Source organism: Camelus bactrianus, chromosome 14 (assembly GCF_048773025.1).
Source record: "Camelus bactrianus isolate YW-2024 breed Bactrian camel chromosome 14, ASM4877302v1, whole genome shotgun sequence".
Lineage (NCBI taxonomy): Eukaryota > Metazoa > Chordata > Mammalia > Artiodactyla > Camelidae > Camelus > Camelus bactrianus.
In genome coordinates, this window is record NC_133552.1 from 27,252,752 (window position 1) to 27,275,902 (window position 23,151).

The 23,151-nt window shown below is 38.1% G+C and overlaps 1 protein-coding gene across 1 annotated transcript in view; it reads right to left on the reverse strand.

Annotated features, from left to right (window-relative positions):
* DIAPH3 (diaphanous related formin 3) overlaps positions 1 to 23,151 on the reverse strand; it is a 470,879-nt gene that overhangs the window by 390,294 nt on the left and 57,434 nt on the right. The window contains exon 4 of the mRNA XM_074378260.1: positions 5,801 to 5,905. Coding sequence (XP_074234361.1) covers positions 5,801 to 5,905 — 105 coding nt within the window. The remainder of the gene's footprint in view (positions 1 to 5,800; positions 5,906 to 23,151) is intronic.

The window sequence follows — 23,151 nt, forward strand, 5'->3', positions numbered from 1 at the left end:
CCCTGAAGGTATGTATCCCTGATTTGTTAGATGTTCTTTGTTCTGTCAAGACATAAAACGGTGCTAAAAACCATTCTTCTCAGGAGCAGTTCCTCAGAGCTATCTGAGAGGCTGTCTCCCAGGCTATAGTCCTCGGTTTGGCCCAAATAAGCCTCTTTTCCATTTCTATTATAGTTTACTTATTTATTATTCCCATCGACATACCTTTCCCCTACATTCACTAAATATGGCCTTTTTTTTTTTAAACAGAGGTACTGGGGATTAAACTCAGGATCTTGTGCAGGTTAAGTACGCACTCTACCACTGAGCTATTACGTTCCCCCCTCCATTCACAGAAAAACAATTGTACATACATAGCCCTTTTCTTAATTTTTCACTTATTCCTTCAGAACTGCTCCTTGTTTCAAGCCATTCATTCCATATGGATATTTTTTCTTCACTTTCATCTCCATCATAATCACATGCCTCTTTTTCCTGGCACTTTCAAAGCTTCTACTACTTTTGCAGATATGAGACCTAAGTTTAATTACATTCATAAAAATCTAAAAAGTAAGCAGGAACACTGTAAAATATCTTAGATCAAGAAACAACTCAAAAAACAAGTTGGAAACAACCTTAGATATCCTGTCAGGCTCTAAAACTCTAGTGAATTTTACTAGTAAAGAACAATGTTTCTATATCTGGAAAGGCTTTTAAAAAGTGCTATAACAAAAGAAAAGGTGTCCTAAATAACCATAAGATTTTTAAAAGACCATAAATATATGATTCTAATTTGAACCTAATATAATTTCTTCCTATTAAAAAAAAAAGAAAAGAAGATGACTGCTTTCTTCATACTCAATTCCTGCCTAAACCAAAACACAAAGCAGTAACAACAGAGAACACTAAACACCACTGGTGCTGCTCACAACGACTCCTAAGAAAACTGCATGATTTTGAGCTGTTGGAAGATAATTTTAATTGTACATAAATAAAACCTGTCCTATATAGGCACAAATGTAAATTAAAGTGCCAGATTGATTAGGAAAGACTCTTAAGAAGAAAGTGGTTCATGGCCCTGAGGCTCTGAAATTTTCTCCTAGTCAGCAAGCAAGACCTGGACACAAATAGGCAAAGTAAAGGCACTGATGATAAACAGGTAAGCGTCTAATATCAGCAACTAACTTTTCCCAAGCTTTTGTAGGAGTGCTTGGATCAAATCCCTAACCTGAAAAGTAAGTCAAAAAATAATAATCCATGTTAACTTTAACAAGGATGTGTAAAAAATAATGTCTGGTTCACCTAAGTTTCTAGTGGTTAAAATATAAGCCTTTTAAATAACAACAATGTCAAAAAGAGAGAAATTAAACAAGGACAAGAACAACCTAATTTACATGGATATGATGATGTTCCTAATATTGATACATGAAACTGAACTCAAAAAAAAAAAAAAAAAAAACCACTGGAAGGTATGAAAAGCCCTCACTACTACTATAATATTAACAAATCAATCCTACATTTTCTACCTAGAGAAATACAAACAAACATCCATACAAATGAATATACAACTAATATTTTCTCAAAACACAGTTCTTTTCTGATCAAAATATGCCTAGAAGGCTGATACTGCAGAAACCCATGTTCTCTTTGTTTGAGATCATATCTTACTGAGCTAAAACAAGTCAGAATACCTTTCAAAATACTTTTAAACAATATACACACAGACCTATATACATTCACATGCACATATAACAGGAAAGTCTATAATCCTGCTCTTATGAACTCAATTTACACTCAGTCATTTCATCATGCTATTTTTAAAACTTTTGTTAGTCTTTCTGTGTGCCTTTAAAAATTACGTTCCATAATATGTGTTATTTAACTTTATTTCTTATTAAAGAAGATGGAGCAAGAACTACAGAAGTACTTAAGAAAGGATTCAAGGAGTAAAGTTCAACGCCGTTCAAACTTTCCTAACAAATGCCTTGGAGGAGCCCTTGCAGCCACTAGACTGTGGCCCAGAATGACTCAGGAAGAAAAAAGTCAGAAACAAAGTCAAAGGAAGCTCATAAACTTCCAAAAGCACTCATAAAAGAGGACTTCTGCTTCATTCTTCGGACAAAGAAATCAAAAAGGAGAAAACTAAACACAAACAGGAAATAAAGGATGGATGTTCTAATCAAGCACCTTAGAAATGTGAGATTAGGCCTTTTTTATTTCATATCAGCCCACCTAAAATGAACTTGTCACTTGCAGCTGGGATACAGACTCCAGTGACATGTGAATTGCAGTGGGGCGGGGTGGGAGGGGGCTGTCAAGGAGTCTATAAGAACTTTAGTTTCCAAGCTAATGCATTCCTAAGGAACTAGAAGTATAAATGTTGAAGAGATTTTAAAGAATTATATCCATACCTAAAGGTACAGCCATAAAAGACCAGGTACTGACTTTGGTTGTAATCTGCATAGAAGTAAACTGCCTGGACAGTGTCATCAATTCAATACATAAAAATAAATTATTACATAATAAAAATAAAACAAAATAAAATAAAGATGAGTCCAAAAGCACTGATGAGCAAATGCTCATCTCTACTGACTGGTTCTTAGAGACGTAATAAAGGTGTTATGCTACACAGCATAAAACAAAATTTCCCTCAAACCTCTTCAAATGTCTCTCTCACTCTCCCCCTGAAATTCTACCTCCCCACAGAGATCTTTCTGGTTTTCCATTCCCATCTCTCAAACTCTCTCAAAGTCTGTATCATTCTTTTTGAAAGAAGTTTCCTCCAATAAACTTGCCTCTAAACATCTGAGGCAAGTCACTGACCAAGAAACGGCCACTGGGTTTTGTAGTACTTTGCCCATCCATGCTCTGAGTATACTGGGTGAGGGGAGAATATTTTAAGATACCCCTCTGGATGGAAAGAGGAATTTCCAGAGTGAATTAAAGAGAGATCTCACATAGACAAAAGTGTATGTGGATGGTCTATCAGAATGTTTACAGCAGCAAAGCAAAAACCCATCTTAAAGCAGCTTAAATAAGAACATGCGTTACATAACGGTAGAGTCTGGAGGCAGGACTGCATCGGGCCAGAGCAGCAGCTCCACAACGTCACGCACCAAGTATCCCATACCCTCTCACAACCATGACAAGTGGCAGGGAAAAGTGGCTTTCCTGCTCTGGGTCCTTTCGTGAGGAAGGGCAACCTGTCTCAGAAGCCAGCAGCAGACCTGGCCATTAGAGTGCGTTGGTCAAACCTGAGTCACATACCCATGTCCTAGGAAGTTAGAAACATGTGAATCTGGCATTTTTACCCTCTAAATATGCTATCTGCTTAGTAAATGTGAATAATCTGTCCTAACTGAAGAAATTCGTTTTTACTATTTGGCCACCTAAACAGAAATCTATTAAGGTCTTGGAGACAACTCAGTTTGACTGATGGTTTTTACGGCTTTTTGTTTTTCCCTATTCTAAAACCAAGCTGATTTATTACTTTAGGGGCTAGTTTCAGGGTCAACATTTATAAAGCATTTTCAAATCATCAACTGCAGGCATCAATAGTTATTTTCCAAAAAATATCAATGCCTACTCACAAAAGAGAATCTCAAAGCAAATGCTAAGGCTCAAATGGCTCAAAACACCTGACACAAGCACCCCACATCCTCTCCAGAACCAATCTGCGAACTTTGCTATCCTCAGAGAAACTTCTTCAGTACTCAGTAACCTAAGCATACCGGCATGACAACGTCCAGATTCTAGAGTTAATAAAATGTGCCTCTACTTTCAGAGCGAAAATAGATGGCTGGTCAGCCTGAACTTTCTACAATGTTAACCATTTGCCAAATTATTCAGAATCCTCCTAGGAAAAGCTGGGACCCTCCACACACCAATTAAATGCTTTAATCATACTTCAGATAACTAATCCATTTCAATCCTGATAATCTAATTATTTAATTCTGGTAAATAAATTCCAACCCTAGTCCAAAATAATTAGAGGATTAGAGTTTAAAATCAATGAGTGTAAACTGAAATGTATCCACTGTGAAGAAGTTCAAGATGGCTTGTTCTATTAAAAGTCTGTTTATCTGAAATCCAGAATTGAACTCCACTATTATGCCAAGGTTTTCTAAACCAGTTCTAACTACTGCGGTATCTCTTGTAATTATATTAAGTGGATTCATGTGTGTTGGATTTAAAACTCCCTAACAGGAGCGTCTTCCCTGATGACTCTGAACAGTCACACCATTTCCACTCCCCCTGCTTTTCTTTCCCATATCTCATTGCACGTGTTTGTGTGTTTCTGTGACGCATATCCCACGTGCTCCACAGGCTACAGCCACATACTATCTTGGTGCTCAATCTCCAGAGCCTTAAATGGTGCCTGGTATACAGGCACTTAATAAACGTGCTGAGTGAACAAATGAATGTCTTAGAAACGGAGACTCACTGAGAGGAAATTAGTGTTTTTACTGAGGTACGTTTACTTATATTTTTCATTAGGGGGTACTGATTTCAACAGTAAGGATAATAAACAAATCACAAAGAAAAATTAAAAAACAAACAATTGATACTACGACCACTGCCATAAGAGACAGCCACCGGTTAAAAACCTGTTATGTTCTAATCACAGAATAAACAGTTTAACTCTAACAACAAGCCTGGTGTAGGTCTTAGCCCCATCTTATGGACTAGGAGACTGAGGATCAGAGAGGTAAAATAAGATGTCCAAGACAAACCAAGGATAAATAAGTCCGCTCTGACCCCTGAATCCCTGCCGCTAACTTGTGATGGCAGAGTATCTTCAGGAGACAAAAGCAATTCATATCTCAACAGCAGGATAAAGAGTCCATGTATAGAAAGAGCTTGGAAAAGCACAGTATTCCATGAATTCTACATCTGAACATCAGGCTGCCAAAACACAGACATGTTTAAAAATTAAACATCACTAGAGTCTTTCTCCCAAAAGAAATACCTCAGAGTCACTGACTGGTCTGGTAGATAAATGGAGTTAAAGTATAAATAACTTATATTTTTGTAACCTGACCTTAGGTTAAAGTATCCAGTGAAAACTGCAGTGTGTTATTTTTCTCTAATCCAATTTTATTTTAAGTTCAGCCGAAAGCATTTTCTATTGTCTTTCTACCGATCCTTGCTTCTTTGTTAGCTTCCGTTTTATATTTTTCATCCAGTCCATTTATTCACAACTTTTTCGTGACAGGTCAAGCTCATTTGTTGTTCCATGAAATAAATGTAATTGATTCTGTGAGCCAGTCATGGTCTCTCAGACATTTAGTCATTACTTCCACCCACATATTTCATGTTTCCCTAGAAAAGTGGCAGCCATGTGGAGGCTTAATGCACCTTTCAATGTCTACATTTATAATTTGTTACAAGATAATTTTATCCACAGGGAAACTCACATTAAAGATATGCCTGTAAGCCATATTCTGTGTCCTGATTTAGACAGAGTAAAATCAGTCTCACTTTTATACAATGTAAATATTATCCCAACTTACAAGTGACATTGGAGATCAATAACCACCTTAATTCCCTAACAAGTTATGATGTTTTAGAGTGAAAAGACCAGGCAATCAGTGGTTCTTAACAGTGTGAGTGGCTAAAAACAAAAGCATTGTAAAAGTTATAAGGTAAGAAATACTTTTAAATTAAACAAACTTATTAAAATACTTGCGCCTTTAATTACACATGCAAAAGCCCTCTGATTATGGTGCCCACAAACGTTAAGTGCTTCCTTAGACAAATGTATTGTCTGCCATACTACAACACGTTTCAGCAGTATTTTCAACCTGACAGTTTTACTTACTGTCTTGGAAGCAGTATTAATGTACTGCATCACCATTTCTTTTTTGATACTGAAGTCCTTTTCCCGCAATGGTGCCTTCTTATCTTCATTTAAATTCATATCTTCCTGGAAAACACAATTAAAAAGCCTCATTTTAGAATCTAAGTAGAGTAGCAATTCTCCATACACTGTGAACAGAAAATCAATAATTGGTGACTAAAGCAGCATTAATTGTTTTGGAATGATTTCCGTGTAGTTCTGCCTGGAGGAGAGAGAGAAAGGAGCTGGAGATACAAAGAGAGAATATTAGATCATTTCAACAGGTAAAACACTTATCCGAAAAACTTATTAACTTCACAGCAGACTAGTAAAATTACATTCACATCAGCACAGATAATTAGACAGTTGAAGATTTCTGCCTTCATAAGCTTATTAGTATTCACAATTTAGACACATACAAAATATATACATGCATATACATATATATCATATAAATACATATATATTTTTTACAACAGCTGCACCTGAAGCTACCTTGTACCATTTTGAAAGAGCGGCTCTGTACATCATAAAAATTAAAAGGCAAATAAGCCAACGACTTTCCAGATTCTGACATCTAGAAACACGTATCAACCACCTAGTACTGATCCCAGCAAAAGGTAAAGCATTCTACAGTTTTAACTGTCTCTTCTTCACCCTTATCCAAAATATTCATTAATCAGTTAATTCACTGAATGTTCTAAATCACATAAAAGTTTCATTCATACAAAAAATTACCACCTAAAAAAATCTAACATTTATCAACAGCACCAATCAAAATAAGGGCTTATGTACCCCAGATCTTACTACAGGCCTAATTCTGACTAGGGAATACAAGCCAAGAATATCCACATATAGATTTAAAAAAACAAATTTCTTCTGTACAGCAAGGGAACTACATTCAATATCTTGTAGTAACCTACAATGAAAAAGTACATGAAAAGGAATGTATGTATGTATATGTGTGACTGAAACACTATGCTGTACACCAGAAATTGACACATTGTAATTTGACTATACTTTAATAAATTTAAAAACAAAAAAGAATATCCACATAAAGATATGAATTGTGACCAGAACCATCGACTAAGTTGTTTAAGTAAGAGAACTAAGAGGCTACTCCGACAACAGAAGGTAGGCCGAGGTTAAGACAGAAACAGCTGAAAGAGAAAAGCAGCACAAATAGACTTCCTCCTGACCTTAGCCCTGGGTCATCTGTGAGATGCAACGTGAGACACCTGAATGTATATAAACCCCATCTCCATTCAGAAACAGGCCCATAAAAATCAGGACTCTGGATCACACAGGAAGCCCAGAAAGTTTAATTTCTTCTAAGTTCTCTATGTTACAGTTCAAACACTGTAGTTTATGCCTCTAGCTGACTCAGTTTTTGGCTACCTAGCCCCTGCAGCACTTAAAAGTCACAATTCCCTTCATTTCACCTTGAATAAATATTAAAGACCTTAGAAGTTGTCCCATTTGACACTCCAATAAAAGGTAGTAATTACTCATGTCACTCTTGGCTGTTCTGTTCAGAAATTTTGTATTATAAGAATAATGTTTTATTTTGTTTCTTTTTTTTTTTTTTTTTTTTTTCTCTAAACCAGTGAGTCTCAACAGGCCTTAACACCATTTAAGAAGCATTTTCGAAACCGTCGGAACATGGCAGAGTAGAAGGACGCTCGCAGGTCACCCTCTCCCACAAATACACCAAGACCCACATCTACAGACCCACTCAGCCAACCAGAGCACCTGTGGAACTCCGACAGAACATCACCCTTTTCAAAAGATAAAGACATCAAAAATCTGGTAGGAGAAAAGGAAAAAAGAAAGAACAAAAGGCAAAGCAGCGCGGGACGGGTCCCGCGGGGAGGGAGCGGCAAAGTAGGACTGGCGCTCGCTCGCTGGGTCTCCCCTCTCCAACTGAGAGGCCAGCGGGACGGAGGGGGAGCCTCCGAGGCTCGGATCTGTACAGAGCAGCCCTTGACTGACAGAACTAAGTTAAACGGGCACAGAGCGTCCCCCCGACACCCAGCCTGAGACTCGGGCCAGCAGCGGCGGGCAGGGCCAGGCTGCACAAGCCGGGCGGAGGACGGAAGTGGCTGAACGGAGGCAGCCCCGGGGGAACGCAATGGGCTGCGCGCCGTGGCTGTGGGTGCACAGGGCAGTACAACCTGGGCCCTCCGTAAAACAGCAAGGTTGATGTGCTCTCGGGGGAAGGGTGCACACCCCCATCTCTAAAAACCCACGGAAAGTTTTCGGGGGAAGAGAGGCTGGGCTCAGGCACAGCCACCATATCGTCCGCGCTTAGCACTCAGGTGCGGGCGGGGGCAAAACCTGTATCCACACCTAAGGGTTTAGCAGCCTCAAAGGCCAGACTGAGACTGGCCTGCAGCCAGCATCAGATAGGATCCTTCTATCCTGGTCCCTCAGAGAACTTGCCCACAAAGACAAACAAGGAGCTGGGTTTTGGCTCGGAGCAGGGACAGGGCTGTCCCTCGGTCTTCCCAGAGCCCACCTTCGGAGCGCCGACCAGGGCAGAGCGCCGACCAGGGCGGAGCGCGCAGCCACACAGAGAGCGGAACTACCGGCCCGGCGCAGGTAGAGCGAGAGCGGCCCCCCACCCCCGCCTTTCGGGCAGGAACACAGCCCCTGACCGAGGTGCTGGGAGGGGGCACGACCCGCCCTCCTACCTGGCCAGTCTGCAACATCTGACTGCGGCATCCGGAGGGGCAGTGACCCGCCCGCCCACAGCAGAGGAGAGCTGCACCTGACCCCGTGTTAGGAGGAGGCGCGATCTGCTTGCCGATAGGCACTGGGAGCAGCACAGAAGAGAGCGCCAATGGAGGGCCTCTGAAAACAGCAAGCTGAGCTCCCAAAACAGGATGAAGACAGAAAGACTTCACATTAAAAGCACACAGACTCCAGGAGAACACCGACAAACACCCTCCCCCCTTTTTTTTTTTAATCTGTTTTTACCTGTTCTATTTTCTATTACTCTCTTAATCTTTACTTCTTAATTCATTTCTATTTCTCTTGGGTTTTGATGTCCTGCTATTGATTAGACACAGGTTTCAAATACATCTATTCATCCCCCCCCCCTTTTTTGTAAAGGTTTTAAAAGGACGTCTCAACCCGATTAATACTCTGCTTCAACTCACTCTTCTATTATTAATTATACACTGTTTTCAAACCATCTTTCTCCCTTCTTTTAAAATTCTTTCTCTCTCTCTCTTATTTTTTTTCTTTTTTTTCCTAAGTTCTATTCCTAAATAGGCATCAGATAGATAAAATCCTTAAGGACCAAAATAAACAACTGATACTCCATAAACCACAGTACCAAAGAGGTATGAGCAAGATGAAGAAGCAGAAAAACCTTTCCCAATTAAAAGAACAAGAGAAATCCCCTGAAAGAAGGATCAATGAAATAGACATCGATAGCCTACTAGATCAAGATTTCAAAAAAGGAGTCATCGAATTGCTGAAGGAATTAAAAGAGATAGTGTTCAGAGATATAAAATATGTCAAAAATGAAATTGAAGCTATAAAGAGCCAAGTAGAATGGGTAAACTCATTGACAGAGATAAGGAATGATCTCATAGCTGTGCAAAGCCGACTAGATAATGCAGAGGAACGAATTAGTGATCTAGAAGACAGGGCAATAGAAAGCACCCATTCAGAAGAACTACAAGAGAAGCAAATAAAAAATAATGAAAATAGCATAAGGGACCTATGGGATAATATAAAGTGTCCCAATCTTCGCATAATAGGGGTCCCAGAAGGGGAAGAAAGATCAAAGGGGATTGAAAAGGTTTTTGAAGAAATCATGACTGAAAACTTCCCAAACTTAAAGAAGGAATCAGATATCCAAGTACAGGAAGCTCAGAGGGTCCCAAACAGGAAGAACCCAAATAGACCCACACCAAGACATATCATAATCAAGATGGCCAGAGTCAAGGATAAAGAAATCATTCTAAAGGCAGCAAGGGAAAAGCAAAGAGTAAGTTACAAGGGAACCCCCATAAGGCTCTCAGCTGATTTCTCTACACAAACACTACAGCCCAGAAGGGAGTGGCAAGATATATTCAAAGCCCTGAATGAAAAAAAGATGCAGCCTAGGATACTTTATCCAGCAAGGCTATCCTTGAGGATAGAAGGAGAAATAAAGAGTTTCACAGATAAAAAAAAAGCTGCAGGAGTTTAGCAACACTAAACCCATGCTAAAAGAAATATTGAAAGGGCTATTCTAAATAGAAAAGCAGCAGGATGCTACAGAAATGAGAAACACACAACTGGAAAGGTGATAACTCATGAATTACAAATAAAGTAAACATGAAATTATAAAAGAAGACATACAAATCACTGAGAGTGGGAGAGGGAGGCAGGGAAATATAGAATATTTTTTTCTTTCTTTTTTAAATTTTTTTTAACAGTAGGATGGGTTTGAGATCATGTTACTATCAGTTTAATAAAAACAGTTATACTAATGGGTTGATAGATTTACAAAAAAGGGTAACCACAAGCCAAAAATTTACAAAGGAGTCACAAAAATTAAATAAAATCCATGATAATACAAAGGAAAGTTACCAAACCACAAAAGGAAGAAGAAAGGAACAAAGAAGATATACCAATTCAACTGCAAAGATAAGTTCAAAATGGCAATAAACACACATCTATCATTAATTACTGTAAATGTTAATGGACTAAATGCTCCAGTCAAAAGACACAGAGTGGCAGACTGGATAATAAAGCAAGAACCTTCAATATGCTGCATACAAGAGACGCACTTTGGGGAAAAGGACACATATAGATTGAGAGTGAAAGGATGGAAAAGGATATTCCATGCAAATGGAAAAGCCAAAAAAGCAGGTGTTGCAGTACTGATTTCAGACAAAATAGACTTTAAAACAAAGGCCATAAAGAAAGATAAAGAAGGACATTTTATAATGATTAAAGGAGGATGATGAGGATATTACACTCGTTAATATATATGCACCCAATATAGAAGCACCTAAGTACATACAAGAATTACTAACAGAGATAAAGGGGGATATTGATGGGAATACAATCATAGTTGGAGATTTTAACACTGCATTAACATCACTAGACAGATCTTCCAGACAGAAAATAAACAAGGCAACAGAGAAATTAAATACTACAATAGAAAAACTAGATCTGGTGGATATTTTCAGAGCATTACACCCCCCAAAAATAGGATATACATTCTTTTCAAGTGCACATGGAACATTTTCCAGGATCGATCATGTACTTGGGCACAAAAGAAACCTCAACAATTTTAAGAAGATAGAAATTATCTCAAGCATCTTTACTGACCACAATGCCATGAAACTGGAAATCAACAACAGAGAAACAAAGGAGAAAAAAAGGAAAGCATGGAGATTAAACAATATGTTATTGAAAAAACAATGGATCAATGAGGAAATCAAAGCTGAAATTAAAAAATACCTTGAGACAAATGATAATGAAAGCACAACCACTCGAAATATGGGACACAGTAAAGGCAGTGCTAAGAGGGAAGTTTATAGCGATACAGGCCTTCCTCAAAAAAGAAGAACAATCTCAAATAAACAATTTAACCCACCACCTGAATGAATTAGAAAAAGAAGAACAAAAAGCCCCAAAAAGCATCAGAAGGAAGGAAATAATAAAGATCAGAGAGGAATTAAATACAATAGAGATTCACAAGACCATAGAAAAAATCAACCAAACCAAAAGCTGGTTTTTTGAAAAAGTAAATAAAATCGACAAACCTCTGGCCAAACTCACAAAGAAGAAAAAAGAGAGAGCACAAATTAGCAAAATAAGAAAGGAAAATGGAGAAATTACAACAAACAAAATAGAAATACAGAATATCATACGAGAATATTATGAAAAACTATATGGAACCAAACTGGATAACCTAGAGGAGATGGACAAGTTTCTGGAAACATACTGTCCACCAAGACTGAATCAAGAAGAATCTGAACACTTGAACAATCCGATCACTAGAAAGGAAATTGAAATAGCAATTAAAAACCTCCCTACAAATAAAAGTCCAGGACCGGGCGGCTTCACCAGGGAATTCTACCAAACATACAAAGAAGAACTCATACCAGTCCTTCTCAAACTCTTCCAGACGATTGAAAAGGAGGGAATACTCCCAAACTCATTCTATGAAGCCACCATCACCCTGATACCAAAACCAGGCAAAGACACTACAAAAAAAGAGAATTATAGGCCAATATCACTGATGAACATAGACGCCAAAATCCTCACCAAAATTTTAGCAAATAGAATCCAACAACACATAAAAAAGATTACACATCATGACCAAGTGGGGTTCATCCCAGGGACACAAGGCTGGTTCAACATACGCAAATCAATCAGTGTAATACATCACATCAACAAGAGAAAGGACAAAAACCACATGATCATCTCAATCGATGCAGAAAAAGCATTTGATAAAATTCAACACCCATTTATGATAAAAACTCTCGCCAAAGTGGGTATAGAGGGAACATATCTCAACATAATAAAAGCTATATATGACAAACCTACAGCCAGCATAGTACTCAACGGTGAAAAACTCAAAAGCTTCCCGCTAAAATCTGGGACAAGACAAGGATGCCCACTATCACCACTCCTATTCAACATAGTCCTGGAAGTCCTAGCCACAGCAGTCAGGCAAGAGAAAGAAATAAAAGGGATCCAAATTGGAAAAGAAGAGGTAAAAGTGTCATTATATGCTGATGACATGTTACTATATATAGAAAACCCTAAAAGGTCCACACGAAAGCTACTAGAGCTGATTGAAGAATTCAGCAAGGTAGCAGGTTACAAAATTAACGTTCAAAAATCAGTTGCATTTCTTTACACTAACGATAAATCAACAGAAGAAGAAAGTAAAGAAACAATCCCCTTTAAAATAGCACCCAAAGTAATAAAATATCTGGGAATAAATCTAACCAAGGAGGTGAAAGAATTATACACAGAAAACTATAAACCATTGATGAAGGAAATTAAAGAAGACTTTAAAAAATGGAAAGATATTCCATGCTCTTGGATTGGAAGAATCAATATTGTTAAAATGGTCACACTGCCCAAGGCAATCTACAGATTGAATGCAATCCCTATCCAATTACCCAGGACATATTTCAGAGAACTAGACCAAATCATAATAAAATTCATATGGAACCATCAAAGACCTAGAATTGCCAAAGCATTACTGAAGAGAAAGAAAGAGGCTGGAGGAATAACTCTCCCAGACTTCAGACAATACTATAGAGCTACAGTCATCAAGACAGCATGGTATTGGTACCAAAACAGACATATAGACCAATGGAACAGAATAGAGAGCCCAGAAATGAACCCACAAGCTTTTGGTCAACTCATCTTTGATAAAGGAGGCAAGAATATACATTGGAATAAACACAGTCTCTTCAGCAAATGGTGTTGGGAAAACTGGACAGCAGCATGTAAAACAATGAAGCTAGAACACTCCCTTACACCATAGACAAAAATCAACTCAAAATGGATTAAAGACTTAAACATAAGACAAGATACAATAAACCTCCTAGAGGAAAACATAGGCAAAACATTATCTGACATACATGTCAAAAATTTTCTCCTAGAAGAAATAAAAGCAAGAATAAACAAATGGGACCTAATGAAACTTACAAGCTTCTGCACAGCAAAGGAAACCAGAAGTAAAACAAGAAGAAAACCTACGGAATGGGAGAAAATTTTTGCAAGTGAAACCGACAAAGGCTTGATCTCCAGAATATATAAGCAGCTCATACGACTCAATAAGAAAAAAATAAACAACCCAATCCAAAAATGGGCAGAAGACCTAAACAAGCAATTCTCCAAGGAAGACATACAAATGATCAAAAAGCACATGAAAAAATGCTCAATATCACTAATTATCAGAGAAATGCAAATCAAAACTACAATGAGGTATCACCTCACACCAGTCAGAATGGCCGTCATTCAAAAATCCACAAATGACAAATGCTGGAGAGGCTGTGGAGAAAGGGGAACCCTCCTACACTGCTGGTGGGAATGCAGTTTGGTGCAGCCACTATGGAAAACAGTGTGGAGATTCCTCAAAAGACTAGCAATAGACTTACCATATGACCCAGGAATCCCACTCCTGGGCTTGTATCCAGAAGGAAATCTACTTCAGGATGACACCTGCACCCCAATGTTCATAGCAGCACTATTTACAATAGCCAAAACATGGAAACAGCCTAAATGTCCATCAACAGGTGACTGGATAAAGAAGAAGTGGTATATTTATACAATGGAATACTACTCAGCCATAAAAACCGACAACATAATGCCATTTGCAGCAACATGGATGCTCCTGGAGAATGTCATTCTAAGTGAAGTAAGCCAGAAAGAGAAAGAAAAATACCATATGAGATCGCTCATAGGTGGAATCTAAAAAACAAAAACAAAAACAAACAAACAAAAACAAAGCATAAATAAAGGACAGAAATAGACTCACAGACAGAGAATACAGACTTGTGGTTACCAGGGGGGTGGAGGGTGGGAAGGGATAGACTGGGATTTCAAAATTGTAGAATAGACTACACTGTATAGCACAGGGAAATATACACAAAATGTTATGATAACTCACAGAGAAAAAAATGTGACAATGAGTGTGTATATGTCCATGAATAACTGAAAAATTGTGCTGAACACTGGAATTTGACACAACATTGTAAAATGATTATAAATCAATAAAAAATGTTAAAAAAAAAAAAAGAAGCATTTTCGAAATGTCTCAGGGTGTTTTGGTTGTCATGGTGACTGAGGTGATGCTACCAGCATTTACAGGGGAAAGGTGTGCTAGACATTCTGCAACACATGGGATAGTCCTGCACAATAAGAAATTGTCCTACATCCCACAGAGAGATGCTCAGAAAGAGAGAGAGAGGGAAAATTTTAATTATCTAAACCTAGACTCTAACTCAATGAAATCAGGTGTACAATGGAATTAATGTGTAAATTATTACACATTAAATACTCTGTATTACATAGTTTTAATATACATTGAATTTTCCAAGTATCCAACTACTCTGTAAATTCTAGTTACATTTTTTTTAAGCTTTACCATCATGTATGCTCTATTTCTGAAATTTAGGTATCCCAGGACAATACTGCTTATGTTATTTAAATCACCAGGAACAGCACACCTATATCAACTGATACTGTAGCTGTTGTTCACTGTGTTATAAGGCAAAGGTTCCAGAATGTGACTTTATTGTACCTTCTTGAGTAGTCATGGCCAATTGTTTATATTGAAATACATACTGTTGTATTATATACACTAGAGTGAGGAATTATATTGATTTTTTTAAATTATGAGTGTATACAACTTATATAATCAATAAAGAATTTAAGAAAAAGTAATGAGGAAGTTAGGGAACAATTGTTATAGAAGTTGTTGGGGGAGGTACCTAACAGCACTGAGAACGTCTGTTTTAAATTATTCACTATATTTTAAATTTTCTGTCTAATAGCCTAACATGACTCCCCAGCCTCTTAAACCAGAAAATCAAAATACTTAAGAGATATAAAAGACTAGAAAATAGAAAGCCCATTAGTTGTGGCTGAAATCAAAATAAAATTTCAAGGTGGAGAGTTGCAAGAAAGAAAAAGCTACTGCTTTCTTCCTGGAAAGGCATTTCAAAATAACATGAGCTTATACACAAAAGCTGTGTATTTGGAATTAAGGAAGAAACCCAGAGTTCCCCCAACTTCTTTCCTCTGGCTTACCCCACCTCTCATCTAAATATAACACTCAGCTCCGTAACAAAAGTGTGATGACAGTGCCTGCTTAAAAACAAAAGGAAGCAAAGAAGAAATGATACTACAGGGAAGTTTGGAATCAACTACATAATCCCACAAACCTTTCAGGAGCAGGCACTAGGTATGCAGCTTTATCGTCATTCTCTTTACATCCAGGAAGAAAGGGCACTCAAAGGAGTAAGAACAGTTCTACCCTTTACAAAAGGAAGAAGAGAAATAAGGGAGTGATGGAAAGAAATAATATGTATGTATATATATGTATGAAGGGTACAGGATTTTTGAATCTTTATCAGTGGGAAAAGGGGCTAAAACAAAAAAACTCTACGAGACCCTGGCATTGAACCTCTGAGGGTCACAGAGTTCTAGTGAAATGTATTGGAAACTTTTTCCTAGAAAATGCACATCCATATTTGATGTTACAATTCCAATTCAAGTCAATCTGAGCATCTTCCAAAGCCATCCAAGAACCTGGCGGTGGGGGGCCTTGGGGGAGCTAAGCATTTTCATTTAATAATCCTTGCCTTATGGGAAAACTTCAGCATGAGGGTCTGAATATCATGTAGTCTAAGCTCCATGGATCACAGAGCAGAAATGCAGGCTCACAACCAGCTTAGCAACTGGACAGCTGGAAACCAGATACCCAGTCTAGTGCAGTTTCCAAGTAACTATAATGGGTCCCTTATGAGCAAGTCATCAGTTTTCACATTACTTAATTTACATCTGCTCAAAATGATGATGTCGCATTTCCATTGTCTTGGGTCAGGTTCCTTAGAGGCAGACCTGAGACAACAATTCAGGTGCAGGTGACACACTCAGGATAAGGGGAGTGAGGGAAGCAAGGCAGGACAGGGACATTGGAAAATGTGGCCTCAGCTGGACTCTTGCTTCAGTGTGAAATGCACAGCAGTCTGTAGTACTTGGAGGGAGAGACCACCCTTGACGCCCCCAAGTCAGTCAGCCATTGGCTGTAGGACCCAAGTTCCCAGAGGCCAAATCTCTGATAAGAGGGCAGCTGTGAGCCACGGGGAGCCACAACTCACACCTGGGGTGCACCTGCCCCAGCCTGGGGAAGGGGGTCTTGGAGGGGGACCAACAGTGTCCACTACACAATTTGAAAATAACTTACTTTATATTATAATAAGGCTTTTTCAGAAACCCACATTCATGGCCCAAAGAAGCAATCCTAACCACTGTGTGTTAACCGATTCTTCCATTCAAACATAGGTCAGGACATCTACTACACTGCATAGGTACAAAATGATACTGTAGCTACAGATACTAACACAGCCCTGAAATGCAGTTTGCTTCAATATATCTATATATTGATATACAGGTCATTCATTAAATATCTGTAATACTGAACAGGAAGTACATAGAACACATAACTGTATAAGGCCTGAGGAATAATTTGAAGGAGGCTATATCTCAGTGGATATGTGATAAATATCTATTTCTTTAAATAGAAAGACCTTACCAGGTGGCTATTTAACTGAATGTATCTCCTTCAAAAATATTATCTGAGCAATCATCAAATCAAAATTTTAGTTTCTGTCTGAAGAATAATTATTGTTTTTGTTGTTAAAGTTCTATTAATGCCTAAGGAACATAGATTATAAATTAACTCACTTAAAGCACTACCTTCATATGCATGTTTAACATCGTTTGGCCTGGGGAAATTGGGAGTTGCAGCATCAAAAAGTAATTTTCCTTTAGTTAATTACTTTCTAATTAATAACTATACCTAAATTGAATCACTGTGTTGTTTCGCTATGTGAGTCTGACTGGCACCAGGGATACATTTCAGAAATTTACAGAAGAAATACTGGAGAAAATAACTGAGGGGCATGCTACAAAATAAGCAGGATTGTTGGAAATGAGAGATGAGGAGGTGTCACTGATCAGAGGAGATGGAGACATGGCAAACCAAACGCGAGGTGCGATCCTGGGCTGGACCCTAGAACAGCAGAGGCACACTTGTGGAAAAACTGGCAAATCTGAATAAAGACTGCGGTTTAGTAAGTACTATTCCAACGTTAATTTCTTAGTTTTAATAATTGCACTACAGTTGTTGGCATTAAGATGTTGGCAACAGAAGAAGCTGGATGAAAGTATACAAGAATTCTCTGTACTATTTTTGTAACTCTTCTGTAAGTCTAAGTTTATTTCAAAATAAAGGTCTTCAAAAACTACACTGAAACAGTCATAAAAAATCTGCTATAAAAAAATGGAAAGGAAGGAGAAAAATGGAACACTTCCCATTCTTAAAAATATGGTAAATTTGTAAAAGTCCACTAAATAAAAGGAGTTAAGTTTGTAGTGTATTTGGCCACAGTAAATCCACACGGATTTGATGGAGGGGAGGGAAGTAAAGAAATCACTATCTAGACAAATCTGAGGCTACTGAGAGGAAGGTTAAGACACAGGTAACAGAAGTCCATTCCAAAGCTCAAGGTCAGGCATCCTTCAGAATTTTCCAGAACACAATGAACTAGTTCAAGTTGCGTACATTTCTTCTCATTTTCATTCCAAATCTGCTCTGTGAATCGTGCTTCTCACTCATCTTCCCAGCAACCCTTTCTACTGTTTTTCATGAGGACCTAGGTTTTCTATAACTTTAAACAATGGTTAAGTTTGAGCCAGGCACCGTGCTAAAACACTTACAAGTACTGTTTATTTAACTCTCACTAACAACCCTTTAAGATATGTACTAGCCTGCGTCTACTGATGAGAGAACTTTGACTTAGGGAAATTCTGTAAGATGACCACAACCTGTAGCTTAGATTTGAACTCTGGTCTACCTTGTCTCTCCATTCTTATTTCCATATTATTGATCTCCGTTATCTGCTAAAACCCCACTTCCTTTGGGGCTGATACTACCTCACATACTTAGTAGCTGACACTTGGTGCTGACTCCTCTTCCATCCCATGCCTTGACACCCTACAATCAGCAATCTTCGCTTCCACTTTCCTCAGCCACAGTCTTCACAACCACGGTTGAACCTTCTCATTATCTAAAAACTGTTCCAACTCTGGGATCATCATAATTTCCAAGATCCTTCTCTCTGACCTCAATCTTCTATCTTTTCACCTCTCCCATATCCAAGCCACCTTTATTTTTTTTTTTTAACCTCAATACCATTTCCAGTGTCCTAATCCTCTCCATTTTCTTCCAGTGCATGCTATCACCATGATCCCTCACCTCCTACAACATTACAGGAAATTCTACAGGTCTCACCTCATATTCCCTACTTATTTCAAACTTGCCATCCTCTAGCTTCTGAATCCACCACGTCTACCTACTATCTTCAGTAAGCAAATTTCTATTTCCTGTGTGAAAGGAAACCGATCAATTTCCTGTTTCCTCTACTACTGATTTATTTGCACACTGATCTTTCTGTACCAACTCCTGCATCTATCCAAAGAATCTCATTCATTTATGCTCTAGACCCTCTTTTCTCTCACCTCCTAAAAGGGCAATACACATCAATCACCCCATTTCAATCCCATTTCACTGAAATACTTCTCCGTTGGCTGGGTCTCGGTATATAAAGCTGTGACTCCTTAATGGATGAAAATTAAAAGAAAAAAAAGCCTCCCCTCAACTCTAACTCTCCTTTATATATGTCTTTCTTTTTCTTCCTTCACAGATTATTTTTAAAAGAATGTTTTCTATATTTGCTGCCCCTCTCACAGTGCATATACTAACCACAGTGGTTGCTCTTTAGATATTTGTTAAGTGAGAGGTAACAAAAACACTCAAATAGAATTTGCTAATCCTATTCTGGGACAAACACAAAATGCAGGTAATTTTCTGGGAAACAGAGCTGGAGCCAGAGATAATCCTCACAGCCCCAGTCTAGAACAGTAACGGAAACAAGGTCCAGCTCCAGAGGTAGGCTGTCGAAGCAGTGGTACTGGCACAGGTAAAGTGGCCAAAGTAAAATCCATCACTTTTTGAGGAAGCACTAACAGGATCACACACAACATCAGTTACCTGGACCAGGTCAGCGTATGTTTGCGACCTGCACAGTGGCGCCTGCTTGAGGGGTGAACAGGGCTGAGATCCCACTGAGACATCACCTGCCAGGCTGTGTGAATTTGTGTGGTGCTGTGTACTCTCATACACCTTTTCTAACTTGCACAAGGACACCAAATGGGTCAGCTGTGACCCTGACCTGGAACCCAGGTCCATGGCATGTGGTCAAGCCAGCAGCTTTTAAGATAATCCAAAGGATTCTTCCCATGTGTTCAACGGGGCCAGAAGTTCACACAAACCAGGAAATTATAAGTTTGCTCCGATTTGTAGACACCTTGGCTCCATTCTATACTGATAAAATACTGACACCTAATAAATATTTTCCATGTTTTCCTTGGCAAAACTGAGAGGGAAAAAAGATGTAATCTGAATCCTCGTGCTCATACATGCAACTAGTTAGGGCACTAAGGAGGAATCAAGCAGAGAAGGGCAAACAGAGTGGACATCTTTTCAACTGAATTACAAACATTAGACTCACTATTTTCATTCATAGATGCGGATTTTACAAGACAGCATGCTCATTAAATTTACATCAAGTTGAGTGGGATAGTTAACACCATGGAGAGTCAGATTAAATTTAAAATGATTGACTATTTGGAGAATTAAGCGAATATACAAGCAGCAAGTTGAAGATGGTCAGGTGTGAGGAAATTCACCCAGACAGGAAAAACACTACAGACAGGCAGAGGCATGACTAGCGTTACAAAATAGACACCGAAAAACACAGTATAACAAAGGATCAAAACATTCATATGGATCAATGATCATAATATTGGAAGGTAAAAGTTAAAAGCACAGCAATATCAAAACCAAACATTCCAATTAAGTCAACGGCTATCACCTCATTTCAATAGTGTCCAGTGTTTTGTTTCCTAGGTTAAAGCCAATGTAATTGTTCTTGGTAGCAGTTCTGTCTTGCTAATGTTTTTTCACTACAGCCACAAATTGGTTAAGCACTTTAAGAGTTCCACAATGATCCCCTAATTACTTCTCCTGAGACCTCAGAGCTCAATATCCGATAGGCACAATTTTACCCATATTTCTTATAAAAACGTAATTCTGCCCTTCACCACATTGGAATTCATCTTCCACATCACGCAATGTCAAAAGGTCTTGCTGATGTTTATCCCTACTGAGGTATGTTCTTACTACCATAAACCCTTATTGCCAAATAAAAAAAATGGAAGACTTCATCATCTCATTCCAGGAAATTATATACTCTCAAATAGTGCACATTAACTGAATCTCACCTAGCTCTGCAATTTAATAAAATTTATTCTTAGATTAAGTTTAAGTCAGATTAGAAAACATGTAAAAGATAAGTACAACCAAAGTACAACCAGGAACATGGAATTAACTTCATTACTACTTTATATTAAAGATGCCCATAAATATGCTAAAGCCATGAAACAGCTTCTTTTTCTTTATCTATCATTTTACTATGTTCTTACATAAACCTTTACAATAATCCTTACTTTTTTTTTATGTAACTGTGATTATAAAGAGGTTAGTTTTTTTGGTTTTACCAATGGTGAAGTTGGTTTCACTGCTCTATCCACAATCTCTTTACTCATTCCACATTAAATTAATAGGAAGTCACATGGCTAGCTCATTAACAGGATGGCAGCCAGAAAATGGTATTTACCCAGAGACAATGAACTCATAAACACTATTATCTGACCAAATATTCTAACTGGAGTCTATAGAAAGAGTGCAATTTGAAACTAAATTTCTATTTATCCTAATGCCAGTATCAGGAAACAAACAAAAAAAACAAACACACAAGAAATTTAAGTAATACTTTTCTTCATGTACTATAAATTGTAGCAGAATAGAGAAGAAATGAATATGCAAGAAGCTGCACAACTCCAAATTATTTTGAAATATAATCTGGCTGGATACAAGCTTATGCATAAGTACCTACAACCACAGACAACTGTCATACAATCCAGCAGGTAAGAACACTGCTATTGATAAAAAGGGTTTCGTTCATTTATTTGCTTTTCAGCTTCTCTAAATAAATGACCATTTCTTCACAAATTACACAAAAGATAAAATGGTCATTTGACAAAACACAAAGGCCGACTTTTCTAGAAAAGAAAAGAAAACTGAAAAAAAGTCTTCACTGTTGGAAAGGCGGCACCTGCACACTTCCTAATTGGTGCAGGAGCAAGCGTCAATATTACTGTAACACAGGTCCTTTTAAAGTTCCTCTTTCTAACCATTTGACTGGTACAACAAACTCCCACCAGGCAAAATCCAATGCCCCTAAATCATTTATTTTCTCATTTATCTGAATCTAGAAGAAACAACGAGGCACTGCCACTATCCCCCTGACAAACACAGCCCATGAATCAACTTGACAATTGCCTTACACTTCTGCACTCTCTTCCTCCTCCTACTCCCCTACTTAGATTATTATTGCTTTTAAGCTACCTTTCCCCAAATTTTTCAGTTTCTACCTAAAGGAGAGGGAAAAGGGTGACAACTAATAGATCAGAACAAAGCATTACCATAGAACCGCTTTCATAAATCTGGCCAACTCTCAATATACTTTTTTAGTTTATAAGAAATAAAAGAAATGCCCATAACACCAAAAAGTAGATTTGTAAAAAGTACAAATATCCGAAATAAAGGAACTGCTAGTAGGAATCTACGGAAGTCAACAAACACTTTAAGAATTACCACAAAGGAGTCTTTGTTGGTTTCTCTTTTCATTCAGACTCCTGGTGACCCTTAAGATATCACTTACACATCCAACACAATAGGCATTCATTTATCTGACTAAAGAAACAGCTATGCATAAATCCTTAACATGAGGATTAGAGAGGAAAAAAAGATTAAAAAAGAAAAACTATCCTTAGCACGTACCCAAAGAGTGGCAACGTGGAATAAAGACAGCAAGATGAGCCCTCCCCCACCAACCAGCCCCGAAAGTATCAAATCTGATGTTATCGGTTAACATGAGCTCTTCTTTCTCCCTCTGGACCTTCTGTTTCAAAGATATCTGAATTGACTACAAAGCTACGAAGAACACAAAGACGTCTCCGTCTTTAACTCTATGTGCACTGACTTATAGCATTTCTTCCTTAGACATGCTATTCACCAAAACAGAAGAAACAGACCAACTCATTCAACAACACATGTGGTATGTGGGACAGCGGGACAGACATGAATAAAGTTAAATGTTCAGAGTCCAATAAAATACAGTTCTCATGAAAAGATTAGAAAACTGATCTAATGAATTAACAAATAAAACAGAAATGTATCATACACATTTAATCAGTAGTAAGAGGATATACTCAGTTTTTTAAAGGATAAAAATGAGCAGAGTCAAGCATCTGCCCTATTGGGAGGTGAGTCCAGTGAGGGGCGAGCCAACTTAATTCAAGTAATTCAGATGTAAAATGTAAAAAGGCCTTTACTACATACTTTAGGAATAGAAAAAAAATATACATCAACTCCTTTCTGGGGTTTTCTA